Genomic DNA, 17,384 nt, shown 5'->3' on the forward strand with positions numbered 1-17,384 from the left:
GAATTTCTCATTCCTTGAGCAATTTCTGAGCCTTCTCCCATGGGCTTTACCCTTGGCAGCAGAGTGAAAGTGACAGTCACCAAGGAGGCTCAGACAATGCTGCAGCACAGCTGATCTGGGACTTGCTGAGTTTGGGACCTACCTGGAACATCAATGGCCATTGCCACCATCCTCCAGGGCAAGGAGGGTCTCTCACTAAATCCCAGAGCACAGCCAGGCTGCTGAAACACCTCTGGCTCTCTGCTCCCTCTCCAGCACCCTCCAAACTCCCACTGGCCAAGTGAGAGACCCTGGGAGCCAAGGACAGCACTGGGGGAACTCCCAGGGAATTTCAGCAGAGAAATGAACTCCTGAAGCTGGGTCCAGAGCTCTCCTGCTGCTCCAAACCCAGAGAGACACATTTGTGTCACACAGAGGAAGGGTTCCCAGGTTGGTATTGCAGGAACCAATGCTCTGAGCTCTCCTCATAACAAGCCACAAAGGAAATGGGTCATGACTGACCTGTTCCCAACACCTCCAACAACATCAGAGAAATCCCAGGCTCACTTTGAGGAGGCCCCAGCTCTCCCAAGCAGCCTTCCTGCTCTGTGACTCTGTTTTGGCTTTCCCCTTGACTCAAGACTCAGCCTGTCTCCCACTTTTTGGGGATTTTTTCCCTTCCTTTTATTTTCCACTGGGTTTGATTCTCCTGAGGCACTGACCTCACACCTGACTCTTTCTCCTCTTGTGCCATCCCCATCTTTGCTCTCCCTTCTGGAGGAGAGATCCCAGGGTTCACACCTGTTCCAGACTGCAATGCAAGATGTTTTCCATTACCATCTGTAGGGCAGATTATCTTTGTCAAGTGGGCAGTTTGCCTTATCTCTCTCTGAGTGACCACATTCACACCTCCCTCGGGAGGGGACATTGCTGATAACAGCTACTGAATGTCACTGCATGGCTGATAAGAACTACTGCATCCCACTGGGAGATGAGAGCCCAGAGGGAGGAGCCAAGCATTCCTACCTGGATATAATCTGGAGATTCTGGAACACCAGCCAAGCATTCCTGCCTGGATATAATCTGGAGATTCTGGAACACCAGCCAAGCATTCCTGCCTGGGTATGATCTGAGATTTCAAACATTCCTACCCAGATTTAATCTGGAGATTCTGGAACACCAGCACGGCTTCTCCACTGGATTCCCCAGAGGAACAGCAGCTGCCTCTTCCACTGGGTCTTCAGAGGAAGAATACATCCTTCTCTACAGATCCCCTTTGCTCCAACAGAGCCAGCCCTGACACTGCAGGAGGGCTGCAGCCACAATTCCAATGGGACTGCTGCCAACACCCTGACCCACAGGGTGTCAGGTTGGGTTCTGACTCTGTCAGTGTTGTTCTAGCTTACTGCACTGTTTATTTTATCCTTTTATTTTCCTTTCCCTATTAAAGAACTGTTATTTCCTGGTCCCATATTTTTTACCTGAGAGCCCCTTAATTTAAAATTTACAACAATTCAGAGGGGTGGGCAGGGTTTACATTCTCCATTTCAGGGGAGGCTCCTGCCTTCCTTAGCAGACTCCTATCTTTCCAAACCACGACAAAACCTTTGCTGTTCCCTTGCCCCTCCCTCCATTTCCAGCAGAAAAACAACACAAAAACTCTGCAAGACGAGGCAGCTGAGTGCTGAAAGGAGGCAGTGAGTGCTGAAAGGAGGCAGCCAGCTGCTGGGGAGCTCTCCCAGGGGCTGCAATCCCCCCTTTCCCCGTGGATACTCACAGCCTGCGCATAGGCGCTGTATGGGCTGAACGGCAGGGAGAGAGATGGAGTGAGAATGCCCAGCTGCCCCACCATTTGCTGCATACGGCGCAGGGTCCTCTCCTTATCTGTGTCAGCAAACTTCACCACTAGACTGGAGGAGGCACCCTAGGCACAGAGAGAGGAGACAGAGGAGGCAGGAGAGAAGGAAGAGGCGTGGGACAGCCAGAGCAGTCAGGCAAGAGAGGACGGGGCAGGACAGGCAGCAGAAAGGAGTGGGAAGAGGAGCAGAAGAGCAAATATTGGTGTGGAAGTGCTGGGGAGCTGGCTGGAACCTGGGCTGTGCCTTTCCCCCATCTGTCTGTCCATCCAACCCTTCCCTCTCACACCCTGAGCCTCACACAGCTGCCTAAGGATGCACAAATCCCTGGCTGTGCTCACCAGGTGATGCTGCAGCCAGGAACACCCAGGGCATCGATGGCCACAAGCACCACCATGAGCTTGGCTGGACAGGCAAAGCAGCTCTTGGCAGCTGGGAATTCCCTGGCTGCAGCTGTCCTGTCCATCAGGTGCCCCAAATTCAGGTTGGTGTCGCCAGAGCAGCTCCTGGGAATTCCCTGTCTGCAGCAGGACACTGTACTGTCCATAAGATGCCCCAAATTCAGGTTGGACATTGCCAGAGCAGCTCCTGGGAATTCCCTGGCTGCAGCAGGACACTGTCCTGTCCATCAGGTACCCCAAATTGAGGTTGGTGCAGCCAGAGCAGCTCTTGGGAATTCCCTGGCTGCAGCAATGCACTGTCCTGTCCCTGAGGTGCCCCAAATTCAGGTTGGACATTGCCAGGGCAGTTCCTGGCAGCTGGGAATTCCCTGGCTGCACTGTCCTGTCCCTGAGGTGCCCCAAACTCAGTTTGGAGGTTGCCAGAGATGAGGCCACAGCTGCAGCCCCACTTGCACAGCTCCAGCCACACAACCCTACACAGGCACAAAGGGTTCCCACCCACACCCAGCCCACCCCAGGGGTCTCCTCTGCTGCCTGAATCAGAGCAGCCAAGGAGAGCTCACACACTGAAGCCCTGAGCACCCATGTTGGCTGAACTGTCAGCTGTCACCCTGCTCAGTTTTGAACAGGTGGCTGCTTCTAAGACAAAATCATGGCCTGATTTTTGGCTCTCTTTTTATTCAGCTTTTACAGCTGTGAGTGCTGTCCCTCCCAGTGTGGAGGAACACAGGCACAAAGAGCAGCCCAGGGGACAGGATGGTCACTGAGAGAGCACACACACACACACATACACACACAGAGCTCCCAGCCACACTAAACACTGCTGCTGAACCTGTTGGGGTTTTTTGGAGAGTGTGGGGAGGTGCCTGGAACAGGGAAATGACAAGGATGAGGAAGAGGAAGGTCCCCTGGCCTTATACTCACGGGCATTGTCTGGCTGCCATGGAGGGCGTGGATTGCTGCCTGAGCCTCTGTGTGAGATGAGAACTTTACAAAAGCACAGCCTGGAAAGGGACAGAAAGAGCACAGGAGATTGCAGTGACAGGAGTGCTGTGAAAGTGGCATCACTCAAGAGACAGTGTATGTATCTCAGGTAAGGCAAAGGAAAGCCACCCCAAGGAAGCAGGGAACAAAAAGGATGCCTCATCCCAAGTCCTCTAGCCTGGAAAAAAGAGGAAGGGTCTCAAATTATTACTTCAATGATATATTCTGCAGATGATGACACCATCTCCACCCTTGCCCCTGATCACCTCTTCCCCAAATTCTCTGTGGACTGAGTACAAACACTTCAACCTGCAGCCCCAGCTGGACAGGACAGGCTCAGGACAGAGCAGTGACAGCTCAGCTACTCATCCTGCTCTGCCTCCCTCCTGCTCCCTCAGGCTCTGCCCACCTTCCCCAACCCCTCCTGGCAGCACAGGGATCCTGCCTGCTCCCTATTCCTGCCTGGTTTATGGGTTCCCCTAAATCCAGGGTGCCCCAGGGGGGAGCTGAGGCTGGTGAGCAGCACCCAGGGCAGGGACAAAGGGCAGGACACACAGAGGGTGGGTTCACACCTTTGCTGTTCCCATCAGGTCCACGGAGCACCGTGCATTCATCAATGACCCCAAACGGTTCAAAGAGCCGGAGCACGTCATCCTCAGACTGCTGCTTATTTAACATGCCCACAAAGAGCTTCCTGTCCCCTAGGGGCAAACACAGAAACATCAACCTGCTATGAGGCTTGCAGTCCAGGGCAGGAGGAGAGGAACACTTGTGCACAGAACAGCCTGCTGTTAGAAACATGCCTGCTATGGAAATGGTTTGCTGTTGGCTGAAATGCTTCTGGGGTGAAAATGCAGGGTTTGCCCAAGCTCCTCGCACGTTCAAGGGTTTGCGTGGCTTCCCCTGTCCTACCCTCCCCAATGAAAAACAAAGGATTAATCATTTCATTCATTAGCTTTTTCCTTTGAATAATCCAAAAGAAATGATAGTAAGAAAATCTGTCTGGGCAATCCCATTTCCATTGATCAGCAGGTGAAGTCCAACAGGTGCCTTAGGTAACACACCACGATCTTTTACTTCTGTTTCCTTTTCCTTCTCTCCAAGCCACCATTTCCTTGGCTGCCATGTAACCAAGCACCCTGATTTCCATCTGCCCTTCCCCACTCCAGCCTAACCAGCTGCCTCCCAAAGCCTGGGATAAATTCTGGCATAAACCTGGGTCCCAATCTGCCTCACTGTGGGATCATCCAAATCCTACAGATCAGCTCCATGGTCCCTGCTCCCCTCTCTCCCTGTGTACCCATGTCACACTGGCAGGGAGATGGAAGAGTGACCAAATCCAGGACTTTGAGCTCAGCCTCCTCCTGGGCTCCTCCTCAAAGAGAGAGTGAGGATTATGGTTTGTTGGGATGGGTAAGTGTGGAGGCAAAGAAGGTGCAGAGAGCTTTCTCGCACTCTTTCCCCACCTCAGCACCCACAGGAGCCCATCCCATGCCTGGCGCTGCCCAGCCAAGCACAAACACAACCACAGCAGTGTTTGGAGCAGCATCCTCCCCAGCCTGATGTGAACAGCAGTAAAACAGCACAAAACTGAAAAATCCCAGCCCAAACTCCATCCCAGGCTCAGTTTTAGCCAGCAAACAGAGCTAACCCTCCCCCAGTGGCCCAGATGTGGGTGGGGAGACAGGACCCACAGGAGGGGCCGTGTCAGGAGCTGCAGTGCCAGAGGATTCCTTATTGCTAGCGACAGGATCAGAGGGGCTGGTGCCACACACAGCAATGCAATGTGACAGGGGCAATAGCAAGGGAGCTGCTCTCTGCCTCAGAGTGCACTGACCTGAAAAACAACAGGTCTGGGAGCTACAGCAGCACTGCAGCTCCAGGGGGGTGCTGGGGAGGGATGCCAGGCAAGGATGGCACATGACACATCCACACAGCCCCTGTGTGACCGTGCTCACTGGGGTCTGAGCATGAGGGAGGAGCTGAGGATCTGACTCCATGGTTCAGAAGGCTTGATTTCTTATTTTATTATATACATTATATATTTATTTTATATATTAATTATATATGTTATGTTATAATATATACTATATATAAAATATAGTATATATATATGTTATAATATATACTATATATAAAATTATACATATTATATAGGATTATAGTTATTATTTCATTATATATATTATATACTATTATATACTATACTATACTATTATATGCTATTATATTATATACTATACTGTACTATTATATAATATTAATTATATTATACACTATTCTATTATATACTATTATATACTATACTATACTATTATATTAGGGGTTTATATATTATATATTATGGTTTTATATACAATATATATATATATTATATATTATATATTATATATTATATATTATATATTATAATATATAATATATAATATATAATATATAATATATAATATATAATATATTATAATATATAATATATATTATATATTATATATTATATATTATATCTATACTAAAGAATAGAAGAAAGGATTTCATTAGAAGGCTGGCTAAGCTAAGAATAGAAAAAAAAGGAATGAATAACAAAAGTTTGTGTCTCAGAGAGTCCAAGCCAGCTGACTGTGATTGGCCATTAATTAGAAACAACCACATGAGACCAATCACAGATGCACCTGTTGCATTCCACAGCAGCAGATAATCAATGTTTATCTTTTGTTCCTGAGGCCTCTCAGCTTCTCAAGAGGAAAAATCCTAAGGAAAGGATTTTCCATAAAATATATCTGTGACACCCCTGCCCTGCTCCCCTTGGCCCAGGGGATTGTCCCACCCAGGTAAGGAAGGGAGGAACCTTCCCTGCTGCTCACCAGGTACAGACACACTCAGCACACACCTACCAGTGCCATGGATCCTTCACAGAAAAGCAGCATTAATGGCACTCACACAGCCCTGCTGGAACACACTTGGACACCCCAAACCCCGGGGATGCCTTCCAGAAGGAAATTCCTCATGAACAAGAGCAATGTGCAGGCAGCCACACTCACCCAGCATGCAGACACCACCTCACCCTGCCCCAGAGCCCCAGCATGGCACAGCTCCCCTGTAACCCCAGGCAGACATGTGCCATGAGGTGTTAAAAGTGTCTTTTAACCCACTCCCAAGCAGATATTCCTGATTTTTATAACTAGAAGTGGCTGAAATATTCGGCTTTGCATATTTTTTTAAAGGCCAGGTTTCCCATTTTCATGAATCCCTGGGTAACTACACCTACACCCATGGGAATTTCATCCCCTTCTGTTTTCCTTGTGATTCTTTCTACATTCCTCCCTGCACCTGCATGGCACTGGCTGCCTTTGCAGACATTATTTCAGCTGATTGGGTCCATTCAAATTGGTGATGCCCAATAATCCCCAGCCCAGGCACAGGAGTTCATAAAGTTCAAAAAGGAGTTCACAGCTGCTGCTCAGCTGCCTTCTGAGCAGGGAGACAGCACCTGCCCCACAAGGGCCAGCTCAGGAGGGCTAAAAACAGCACACAGAGAAGGTGAAAAATCAGATTGGAACAGAGAAGGTGAAAAAAAAAAGGGGCTGGACAGGAAGAGATTGACTGGGCAGTGAAGAGGAGCATGGAAACTAAAGGAGCAGCAGCTCTGTGGTGTGACTGAGGTGTCAGATGTGAGCCCACTGTGGCCATGGCAGGGACACTGGAGGTCTGGGAGGTTCCTCCTTCCTCCACCTTGAATCTCCATTGCAGCTGCAGCCAGGCCTTTATGGATATTCTGCAGCCTTTGGGTGGCAAACATGGAGAGCTCCTTAAAAAAATCATCAATAAAGGGGAGAAATACATTGGGAAATACTTGCACTGACTTTAGGTGCTGTGAAATAATCCTCTGATCTTTGAAAAAACTGTGGGCTGAGATGTGACAGCCAGAAATGCACCTGATGGTTTTGTCTTTCCCTTCAGGGACCCCTGGCTGGCTGGGGCAGGGGGTGTTGAGATGTTTTGAGTTATCCTACACCTTGCAATCAAATCAACATCAAATTAAAAATTACTCATTATTTTCTCCTTCAGATTTCCTGGGTAATTCCTGCGGTTTATTCCTCACACCATTTCTGTTGAATCAAAAGCATTTTTCTTCATCCTGCCCTGTGGGAAAAGTCCACTAAAACTACCCCAAATCTCCACTGCAGCTGCAGTCAGGCCTTTATTCAGACATGCTGCTGCCTTTGGGTGGCAAACATGGAGAGTTCCTTAAAAAGTCATCAGCACAGGAGAGAAATACATTGGGAAATTCTTGCACTGACTTAAGGTGCTGTGAAATAATCCTCTGTTCTTTGAAAAAACTGTGGGCTGAGATGTGACAGCCAGAAATGCACCTGATGGTTTTGCCTTTCCCTTCAGGGACCCCTGGCTGGTTGGGGCAGGGGATGTTGAGATGTCTTATCTTACACCTTGCACTCAAATCAACATCAAATTACAAGTTATTAATTATTTTCTCCTTCAGATTTCCTGGGTAATTCCTGTGGTTTCTTCCTCACCGCATTTCTGTTGAAACAAAAGCATTTTTCTTTATCCTGTGATCCTAAAACCCTTCCACCTTGCCCTGTGGGAAAAGTCCACTGAAACAGTGACTGCTCCATCCCTGCAGCTTTACAGGTTCTTCTGCTGTCTCAGGGCTCACTGACAGAACCTTTTGGAAGCTCTGCCTTCATGTGGGAGTTCCAGATTTCCTTTTTGGAATTTGGAAGGAAAAAAAATTTAAAAGCCAGTCTTCCTATGTCTGTGCAGCACAGGTTAAAACTGTGACACCTCAGGGACTCAAGCTCTAAATATAAATACACAAATAATACAAATATAAATGCACACACCTATGGGTTTGGAATATTTTCTGAATACCAAGAAGAGCAATAGTAAAGGGAATTAAATCACTGATAACATAAGATTTTTTTCACAGGGAGAGCCTGGTTCTGAAGATCACATGAAGCAAAATGATCCAGCCTGTTCCCTTTGGATGCCTCTGCAGCAGCTGGGGACCTCTGAAAGGGATTTTCTGCTGCTGACCCCTACATCCCTGCATCCTGGAGCCCAAGCCATGATCAGGGATCCTCTGGATCCTGTCAGCTTCCAAGCAGGGCTGTTCTCCCACAGCATCCAGGCTGACTCATCCCTCCCAGCAGGGCTGGAATGCTGCAAACCCTTCCTTCTACCTGAGCTGTGATCCTAAACCCTTCCACCTGAGCTGTGATCCTAAAACCACCCATCCCAAACCCTCTGGCACTCTCAGGGACCCATTGGAACTCTCAGGGCTGATCCTAAACCTGCTGGCACTAACAGAGCTGATCCCAAACCCTTTGGCACTCTCAGAGCTGCTCCCAAATCCCCTGGCTCTCAGGGATGATCCCAAACCCTCTGGCACTCTCAGGGATGATCCTAAATCTGCTGGCATTCTCAGGGACCCTCTGGCACTCTCAGAGCTGATCCAAATCCCTCTGGCACTCTCAAGGCTGATCCCAAACCCTCTGGCATTCTCAGGAACCCTTTGGAACTCTCAGAGCTGATCCCAAACCCTCTGGCACTCTCAGAGCTGATCCCAAACCCTTTGGCACTCTCAGAGATGATACCAATCCCTCTGGCACTCTCAAGGCTGATCCCAAACCCTCTGACACTCTCAAGGCTGATCCCAAACCCTCTGGCACTCTCAGAGCTGATCCCAAACCCTTTGGCACTCTCAGGGACCCTCTGGCACTCTCAGGGCTGATCCCAAACCCTCTGGCACTCTCAGAGCTGATTCCAAACCCTTTGGAACTCTCAGAGCTGATCCCAAACCCTCTGGCACTCTCAGAGATGATACCAATCCCTCTGGCACTCTCAAGGCTGATCCCAAACCCTCTGGCACTCTCAAGGCTGATCCCAAACCCTCTGGCACTCTCAAGGCTGATCCCAAACCCTTTGGCACTCTCAAGGCTGATCCCAAACCCTCTGGCACTCTCAAGGCTGATCCCAAACCCTCTGGCACTCTCAAGGCTGATCCCAAACCCTCTGGCACTCTCAAGGCTGATCCCAAACCCTCTGGCACTCTCAAGGCTGATCCCAAACCCTTTGGCACTCTCAGGGACCCTCTGGCACTCTCAGGGCTGATCCCAAACCCTCTGGCACTCTCAGAGCTGATTCCAAACCCTTTGGAACTCTCAGAGCTGATCCCAAACCCTCTGGCACTCTCAGAGATGATACCAATCCCTCTGGCACTCTCAAGGCTGATCCCAAACCCTTTGGCACTCTCAAGGCTGATCCCAAACCCTCTGGCACTCTCAAGGCTGATCCCAAACCCTTTGGCACTCTCAGGGACCCTCTGGCACTCTCAGAGATGATACCAATCCCTCTGGCACTCTCAGGGCTGATCCCAAACCCTCTGGCACTCTCAGTCATCACCTCCATGGTTCTCCAGCTCCCCACAGGGATTCCTGCAGCACTGGAAGCTCTCCTCTCCCCTCTCCTCCTGCTGTTTTCCCCTTCACTTTCCCTACATCTCCAGCTTTTCACCCTCTGATTGGCAATTTCCCGAGCTGTCCAGCGAGCAGGGAAATTCACTGTGAGCTCTGACTGTCGAGTTCCCATGGAAACGTGCTCTGGGCAGCAGGAGGAGCCAGCACAGAGCTCAGAGCTGCTGATGGAGGTAGCAGGGAACAACCCAGGGGTGGAGGCTGAATTCTGTGACCAAGAGAGAGCAAACATGCACAGGACACAGCTCCCACAAAGCCAGGATCAGGGAGGGAGGGAGGGAAGGCAGCTCCTGGTGTGGATGGGATGCAGCAAATCTTGGAAGCAGAGAGAGTTTCCTTGTCCCTGGGTGGTGCTGGAGGCTTGGGGTGCCTTCATGCCCATCCCTGCATCCCAGAGCTCCAGAAAAGCACAAAAACCCCTCTGCCCTTTCCTCCTGTCACTGCAGACTCACTCCAGGAAAAGCTGGCCCAGCATCACAAATCCCACTCTGAACTAATGCAGGAAACAACTTTTCCACGCAGGAAACAAATCCTCCATAGAATTCAGGTTACCTGGGCAGCAGATAGAATTCATAGAATTTCCATAGAATTCAGATATCTGGGCAGGATCAGGGAGGGAGGGAAGGCAGCTCCTGGTGTGGATGGGATGCAGCAAATCTTGGAAGCAGAGAGAGTTTCCTTGTCCCTGGGTGGTGCTGGAGGCTTGGGGTGCCTTCATGCCCATCCCTGCATCTCTGAGCTCCAGATAAGCACAAGAACCCCTCTGCCCTTTCCTCCTGGCACTGCAGGCTCACAGCAGGAAAAGCTGACAATGTCTGGCCCAGCATCACAAATCCCACTCTGAACTAATGCAGGAAACAACTTTTCTGTCATGAATTTCTTCACTGAGCATCCACATATTCCCACACAGCTCCTGCAGGGCTTGGCCAAAACCGCCCCTTTGGCAGAAAAATGAGCATCTCTCAGACCAAGAAAGACATTCTGGTGTTCCAACTTCGTGTTCTTAATTCAGGGTGCTTCACTTGAGAAATGTCAGTGCCTGGTGAGTACAAAGGAGGTTCCCTTCAATGGTAATGCAGAGCTGTGCCTCAGTGAAGCATGGAGATACTCCTTGATAAATTCCTACTATTCCTTGATAAATTCCTAATCCATACAGTTCTGCCCTGCCCCAAATCTTTGTTTCACCTCCTGCCAATGTGGGCTTACTGCTGTAGGGATATTCCTCTTCCCATATCTGCAAAGTTGTTCACTCACTTCTCTGACAAGTGGAGCATCAGGACAGAAACATTTCAGGAGAGAAACCTGTCCCAGACAAACAGAGGTTGCTGCTCCTGCCTCAGGAAAAACTCCAGTTTGTCCTGTGGGAGCTGCAAGGAGCCTGCAGGGAGGTGCTCAGAGCCCAAAGGTTTCTGTTCTTGTCCATGGGAAGCAGAGTTGGTGTTCTGACATTTGTAACCATTAGGGAATGTGGTACTTTTCATAAACTTAGAGATTTCCTTGGCCAAAAGCTTGTTTCTAAATCAGCACCCTGGTTTTTGAGTATCACACAACCAGAAATACAAACATTCACACAAAATATTATAAAATATATCTCATGTTCTTGGCAGTGACAGTCACTACAAACTGTTTGGGAATGTAAAATAAAAACCTTTGAAATCGAAATAAAATGCTGTCCCACAGCACAAACAGCAGCACACAAACCCTCCCCTGGCCTCGACTAAACTGCTTTCAGGGGCAGCACCAACAGCACGAGGCATGGAGAGAAAAGGAGAAGAAATAGATCAGTAAAGCAAGGAAAAGAGACAAAATGAGTTAATGGATTTGGAAAGGGCTGAAGTTGCAAACCTTCTCCACCTGGAGGAGGCATTTGAGCTGCTGAGAGCTCCCCATTAAATTACCAGCTTCTCTTGTTCCCAGCTCTGAACTTCTCAGCAAATGCTGCTCTGCCCAAGCTGTCCCCTGCAGGCTGACAGCACCTCCATCTCAGAATCCTTTCCCTTCAGACATTATTTCCCCATCATGTGATCTTTTCTGCAACAGCATTTTGGCCTTGACAATGTGCTGGGGGCTGCTGCAGGACTGAGCCAGCTCAGCAGTGATGGGGGAGGCAGTGGAGGGAGCTGCAGACAGGAGAATCAGCTGCAGACCAGTGAGCTGAACACATTAAAAAGCCAGTGCTGCTGCAGGGATCTGCCTCTTAGTGGGCTGGGCAGGTGTAGGAATGAAGGAATCTCTTCCCAAAGGCTGCAGGAGCCCCAGTGCCACACAGTAATGTCCTGGGGACATTGCCAGGCTGATGGCACCCAAAGTGTTGGGGAAGATGAACCAGGAAAGCCTTATAAATACGATTGTATGGCAAAAGATTTTGAGAATATAGAAACTGTAAGTGAGATTGAAATGAAAGCAAGCTCTGAGATCCCTTAGTTACTGAACAACTGGAAAACGATGTGGCTGGCTGAAGGTAATCCCTTTTGATGGAACAACACCCTCTGCTTGCAGGCAGCTCCAAGGGGCAGAGCAGACCCTACTAGCCTGGCAGAAGGGGTCCAAAGAGGAGTTTTTAGGGTTTAAAATGTAACACAGTATAGCAATGTAGTGATTCTTATAGGCTGTATGGAAATGCTATAGGATTTGTGTCCTGCACTAGATTGGTTAGTGAGAATGAGAATATTCAACACAGAAGATGATTTATTGTATTGGAACAGGAACTTCGCTCTCTTACCCTTTTGCTCTCTTACCTTTTTTACTCCCTTGCTCTCTCCCCCTCTCTCCTCTCAGTCCTGCTCTGAGCTGTGCCTGGCAGCTCCCAGCAGGGCCCTGCACCCAGGCCCTTTGCAATAAACCCAAGTTCCACAACCTGGCTGCAGAGATCTCTCATCTCTGTCCATCCTGCCCCCTGACGCTCCTACAGGAAAGCGAGGAGGGGGCAGCCACACCATCACCCTCAGCACCTGCTGTGTCCCTGCACTGCCCTCCTGCCCCCATCTCTCTGCCACACACAGACCCCTCCTCAGAGCCAGGACCCTGTGTCTCATTTCCTGGTCCCCCTCACAAGCCCAGGGCCACCACAGGAGAAACAAGGAGAGATGACAACTACCTCCACGGCTCTCGCTGTCCGCAGGCTTCACCTGGATCGGGCGTGCCATCTGCAAGGGAACAGAAATGCAGAGGTTATTGCTTGGCCCAGTGCCCAGCACAGGCTGCTGAGGGCACTGGCAACAGGGCACAGGAAGGGGAGAGGCAGAAGGGAAACCAAGACACTGTGATGGCCAGCAGTACCCTTGAAGAAGGGAGCGTTTTATTCCAAAAGGAACCTGGCGCTTTTCCCCGTTCAGCTCTCCTGGAAATGCCCACCATGCACAAAGCTCTGCCTCCTCAGCACAGGGAGGACTCTGAGGAAGCAGCTCAGCACCATGTGACTGGAGCCTGAGCAGTGGCCTGAGGTGAGGCTGTGCCTGGGAGCTCTTCCTGTGTGTGCCCTGACTCAGTGCAGGCACGGCCACGTCACCCACTGAGCCACCACGGACTGTCCTTGCAGCAGGGAGGGGACACTGAACGTGGCCAGGAGCAGCACAGCAAGCAGGGCTGTGGTGTCCCCCCTTCCAGAGCCCTCACACTGACAGCTCTGTGCACCACAGAAGCTATTGAGGACTTGAGAACTTGTCCAGGAGCAGCACAGCAAGCAGGACTGTCTGTCCCCCATTCCCCAGCCCTCACACAGATACCAGAGAAGCTCTTGAGGACTTGTCCAGGAGCAGCAGGGCAAGAAGGGCTGTCTGTCCACCCTTCCCCAGCCCTCGCACAGACGGCTCTGTGCACCAGAGAAGCTCTTGAGGACTTGTCCAGGAGCATCACAGCAAGCAGGGCTGTGCCATTCCCCCTTCCCCAGCCCTCACACAGACAGCTCTGTGCACCAGAGAAGCTCTTGAGGACTTGAGAACTTGTCCAGGAGCAGCAGGGCAAGCAGGGCTGTTCTGTCTCCCTCTTCCCCAGCCCTCACACAGATACCAGAGAAGCTCTTGAGGACTTGTCCAGGAGCAGCACAGCAAGCAGGGCTGTCTGTCCACCCTTCCCCAGCCCTCACACAGACAGCTCTGTGCACCAGAGAAGCTCTTGAGGACTTGAGAACTTGTCCAGGAGCAGCAGGGCAAGCAGGGCTGTGCTGTCTCCCCCTTCCCCAGCCCTCACACAGGCACCAGAGAAGCTCTTGAGAAGGGCAGTGCTGCTCTCCAACATCTCTCATCTCCAGCCCTCAGGGGAAATGCTCAGGTTGAAAGTGGCAAATCTCCTCTTGTTTGGGTGTGGAGAAGAGGTTTTTCCTTCTCTTGCAGCCATTAGCGTCAGCAGCAATAATCCAAGCACAAACAAGCCTCAAGGGTAGCTTAGCTCACATGGTTTGGGGACTCTCCAGGTGAGACAGAAGAGCTGCATCAAGGAACACACAGCTTTAAGTGTCTGCTTTGAAAAGCAGGGCAAAACCCATCTGCTGGCAGGGCTGTGTGTCCTGTGCTGCCCAGACAGGCAGCTGACAAGCTGCAGCCTCCTTTCCCAGCTAGCAGGATCCAAGTGCACCAGAATATCCTCCAAGGAATGGTGCACAGGGCAGATTTCCACATTCACAGCACATCTCACTCCATGGCTCTCAGCATCACTCACAGGGGCTGACAGTGACCTGAATCAGTGACATTCATAATAAAAAACCAACCAGAATATTGCAGGCAAGGCCTGCACACGAACTGCAGGTCCAGACACAGTCTGCCCCTCTTTTAGGAAACCCCTGAGGAAAAACAGCAACAAAACAGAAAATGAAATCAAGCCATAAAAGTCACCAAGTGAGATGTGTTTAAAAGCCAGCATGAAATATGTGGAAGTCTTGTCAGTCTCCACATCCCCAAGAGCTGGAGGAAACCTGTGAGGTGGCTCTGCAGTTCACAGGGCAGAGAAGCGAACCAGGAGGTGGCAGCTGGCATGGCCTGGCATGGCACACAGCCTGGCAGCTGGGGGCTCTGAAGCTGTTTTCCTCTGGCTGAAGGACCCCAGGCAGGATAAGCAGAGGCTGGAGCAGACCCACACCATTCCTGCCTCAAGGATTGACCATGGGGCTGCTGAAAATGGCCCCAGGGATGGGCTGGCAGCTCCCCAAAGGAAGGCCCAGCTGCTGCCATGCTGCACCTTGACAAAAACAGCCCCAAGAGCTGCTGAATCATTTAGGGAAGAGAGAGAGCTGCAGGTCTGTTGGGGAAGATGAAACAGGAAAGCCTTATAAATATGATTGCCTGGCAAAAATTTTGAGAATATGGAAACTATAAGTGAGATTGAAATGAGAGCAAGCTTTGAGATCCCTCAGTTACTGAACAACTGGAAAACAATGGTGTGGCCACTGAAGGCAATCCCCTTTTGATGGAACAACACCCTCTGCTTGCAGACAGGCCCAAGGGTCAGAGCAGACCCTACAGCTTGGCAGAAGGGAACCAAATAGGAGTTTTAAGGGTTTAAAATGTAACACAGTGTGGGAATGTAGTGATTCTTATAGGCTGTATGGAAATGCTGTAGGATTTGTATCCTGTACTAGATTGGTTAGTGAAATCAGAATATTCAACACAGATGATTTATTGTATTGGAACGGGAACTTTTCTCTCTTAGCTCTTACCTGTTACTCTCTTACCCCTTTTATTCTCTTATGCTTTTACTCTCTCACCCTCTCATCCTCTCTCTCCCTCTCTTCTCTCAGCCCTGCTCTGAGCTGTGGCTGCAGCTCCCAGCAGGGCCCTGCACTTGGCCCTTTGCAATAAACCCCAAGTTCCATGCCCTGGCTGCAGAGATCTCTCGTGTCTGTCTGTCCTGACCATCCTACCCCCATCAATCCTACCCAGGTCCTTTCCCCACCCTTGCTCAGCTGCAGGGATCTGCAGAGCTCCTGATGTCCTACTGCCATGTGGCCCCAGCATTTGCAGCACTGCAAGTCACCAGGAGCTGCTGAGGGCCCAGCACCCCTCTGCTGAGCTGAGTGGGATGTGGGGCAGTGATTCAGGAGCCTGAGGTCAGGGATTGCTGCACAAAGCCTCAGATTTCCTTGCTGAGAGGCTGCTGCCAGTGCTCACGGGCCCTGGCACGCTGCCTGTGTGAGCTGAGGCTGGCAGAGGCTGAGTGGGAGAGGGCAGGCAGCCCAGATGTGTGCTCAGAACAGAGAGAGCTCCCTGCAGAGCCAGCAGAGGCAGCTGGCCACGTCACATCCAGGACATGGATTCCCCCAGCACCAAGGAATGGTTTTGTTTCTACCCAGGATGCAAAACCAGCTGAGCTGATGGGGAGGGAGGTGAGGCACAGCCTCAGATCTCAGCTCCTGTGAGGAAGCCAAAGGCCCAGAGCCATGTGGGGGTAGGAGGGGCAGCAGGGATGCTGTGGAAATGCAGGGCACACACACCCAGCACCTCCCTGCCAGGGATGCAGGGGCTGAGGGGAGGATGGGGGGAGGTTAAGTACCTGAGGCCATCTCCCTGTCCCCTCCCCCAACAGGGCTGTCACTCCAGCTCCCAGCACCTAGGATAAAGGAGGTGTTGTCATGGAAACGGTTATTCACCACATGGAACCTGACATTTGCAGTTGCCATGGAAACCAGCTCTTGGGGGCATTCCCTGTGCTTTGCACAAAAGAGACATTTTGATATGATCTCTGGGGAAGGGGCCCCCTCTCCCCATCTGTCCATCCCTGTACTTTCCCCCATACCCCAGGGACATGACCCCAGGGGTGGTGACCCCACCAAAGCTGAAATCCTGGGGCAGGATTTCAGTGACATCCCTCAGGGTCACTGACCCTGTGAGGTGATGTGCCCACGATGCCCTGGCAGTGGTGGCAGTGCCAGCACAGCAGTGGTGCAAACCCAGAGGCAGCTCCTGATTGGGAATACAAGAGGAATCAGGGCTGCCCTGCACCCCCAGATATGGCCACAGCTCCTCTCCTGCCCACCTGAAACAGCCCCTGGGGTGGGCATTGAAAGACTTTCCCCCTGCCCATGTCAGATCAAGCCCTGCCCATTTCCAGAGGCTCTGAGCTGCTCTTTATCTGCTCTGGAAGATAAGGGGAAAGAGAAGGAAACAAGATACAAGAAATTTGTGCAGATGCTGAGGCTTGGAGAAGAGCAGCAGGATTGTCTGGCAGATTTGTCTCTCATCTGAGGCAGAAGGAGCCCTGTTCCTCCTTGCACACAAGAGGCTTCCATCACCACTCTCATGTTGCCACCAAAGATGAACAAATTATGAAAGGCCTCTAAAACATAGGGAGTCCACAGCAGCTTTAACTAAACCAACTTAAGGCCTTAAGCACTGTCCCTAAATTCTGTGTACAGGTCTCAGACAAAGAGCTCTGTCCCCTACAGGACACACAGTAGGAATGGTCAAGTTTTACCTCTCCCATTTGAGGGAGAAAGAGAGGAACAGCAGTGGAGGACCCACTTCTGGAAGTACAAATTCTCCTGGCCTCCAGTCATCACCTGAGGCTGCACAGCAATCAGAGAGCACACCTGAATAAGAAAATTGTATTTTTACATACCCAGCTCAGTAATCAGAGAGCACACCTGAATAAGAAAATTGTATTTGTATATACCCAGCAGTCAGGATGTGCCTGCCCTAAATTCCCAGAGTGGAAGGACATGGATGCCTTTTACCACACAG

General features: G+C 50.7%; 1 protein-coding gene across 2 annotated transcripts in view; it reads right to left on the reverse strand.

The window, feature by feature from the left end:
- Positions 1-17,384, reverse strand: part of CELF5 (CUGBP Elav-like family member 5) — a 42,094-nt gene that overhangs the window by 9,462 nt on the left and 15,248 nt on the right. The window contains exons 3-6 of one of the 2 annotated variants that reach the window (XM_059489508.1): positions 12,812-12,860; positions 3,793-3,921; positions 3,161-3,240; positions 1,757-1,903 (exon numbers count right to left, since the gene is read on the reverse strand). In XM_059489508.1, the coding sequence (XP_059345491.1) occupies positions 1,757-1,903; positions 3,161-3,240; positions 3,793-3,921; positions 12,812-12,860 (405 nt within the window). Of the gene's footprint in view, positions 1-1,756; positions 1,904-3,160; positions 3,241-3,792; positions 3,922-12,808; positions 12,861-17,384 lie in introns of both variants that reach the window. The other variant, XM_059489507.1, reaches the window with a different exon arrangement.

Source organism: Ammospiza nelsoni, chromosome 27, assembly GCF_027579445.1.
Source record: "Ammospiza nelsoni isolate bAmmNel1 chromosome 27, bAmmNel1.pri, whole genome shotgun sequence".
NCBI classification, from domain to species: Eukaryota; Metazoa; Chordata; class Aves; order Passeriformes; family Passerellidae; genus Ammospiza; species Ammospiza nelsoni.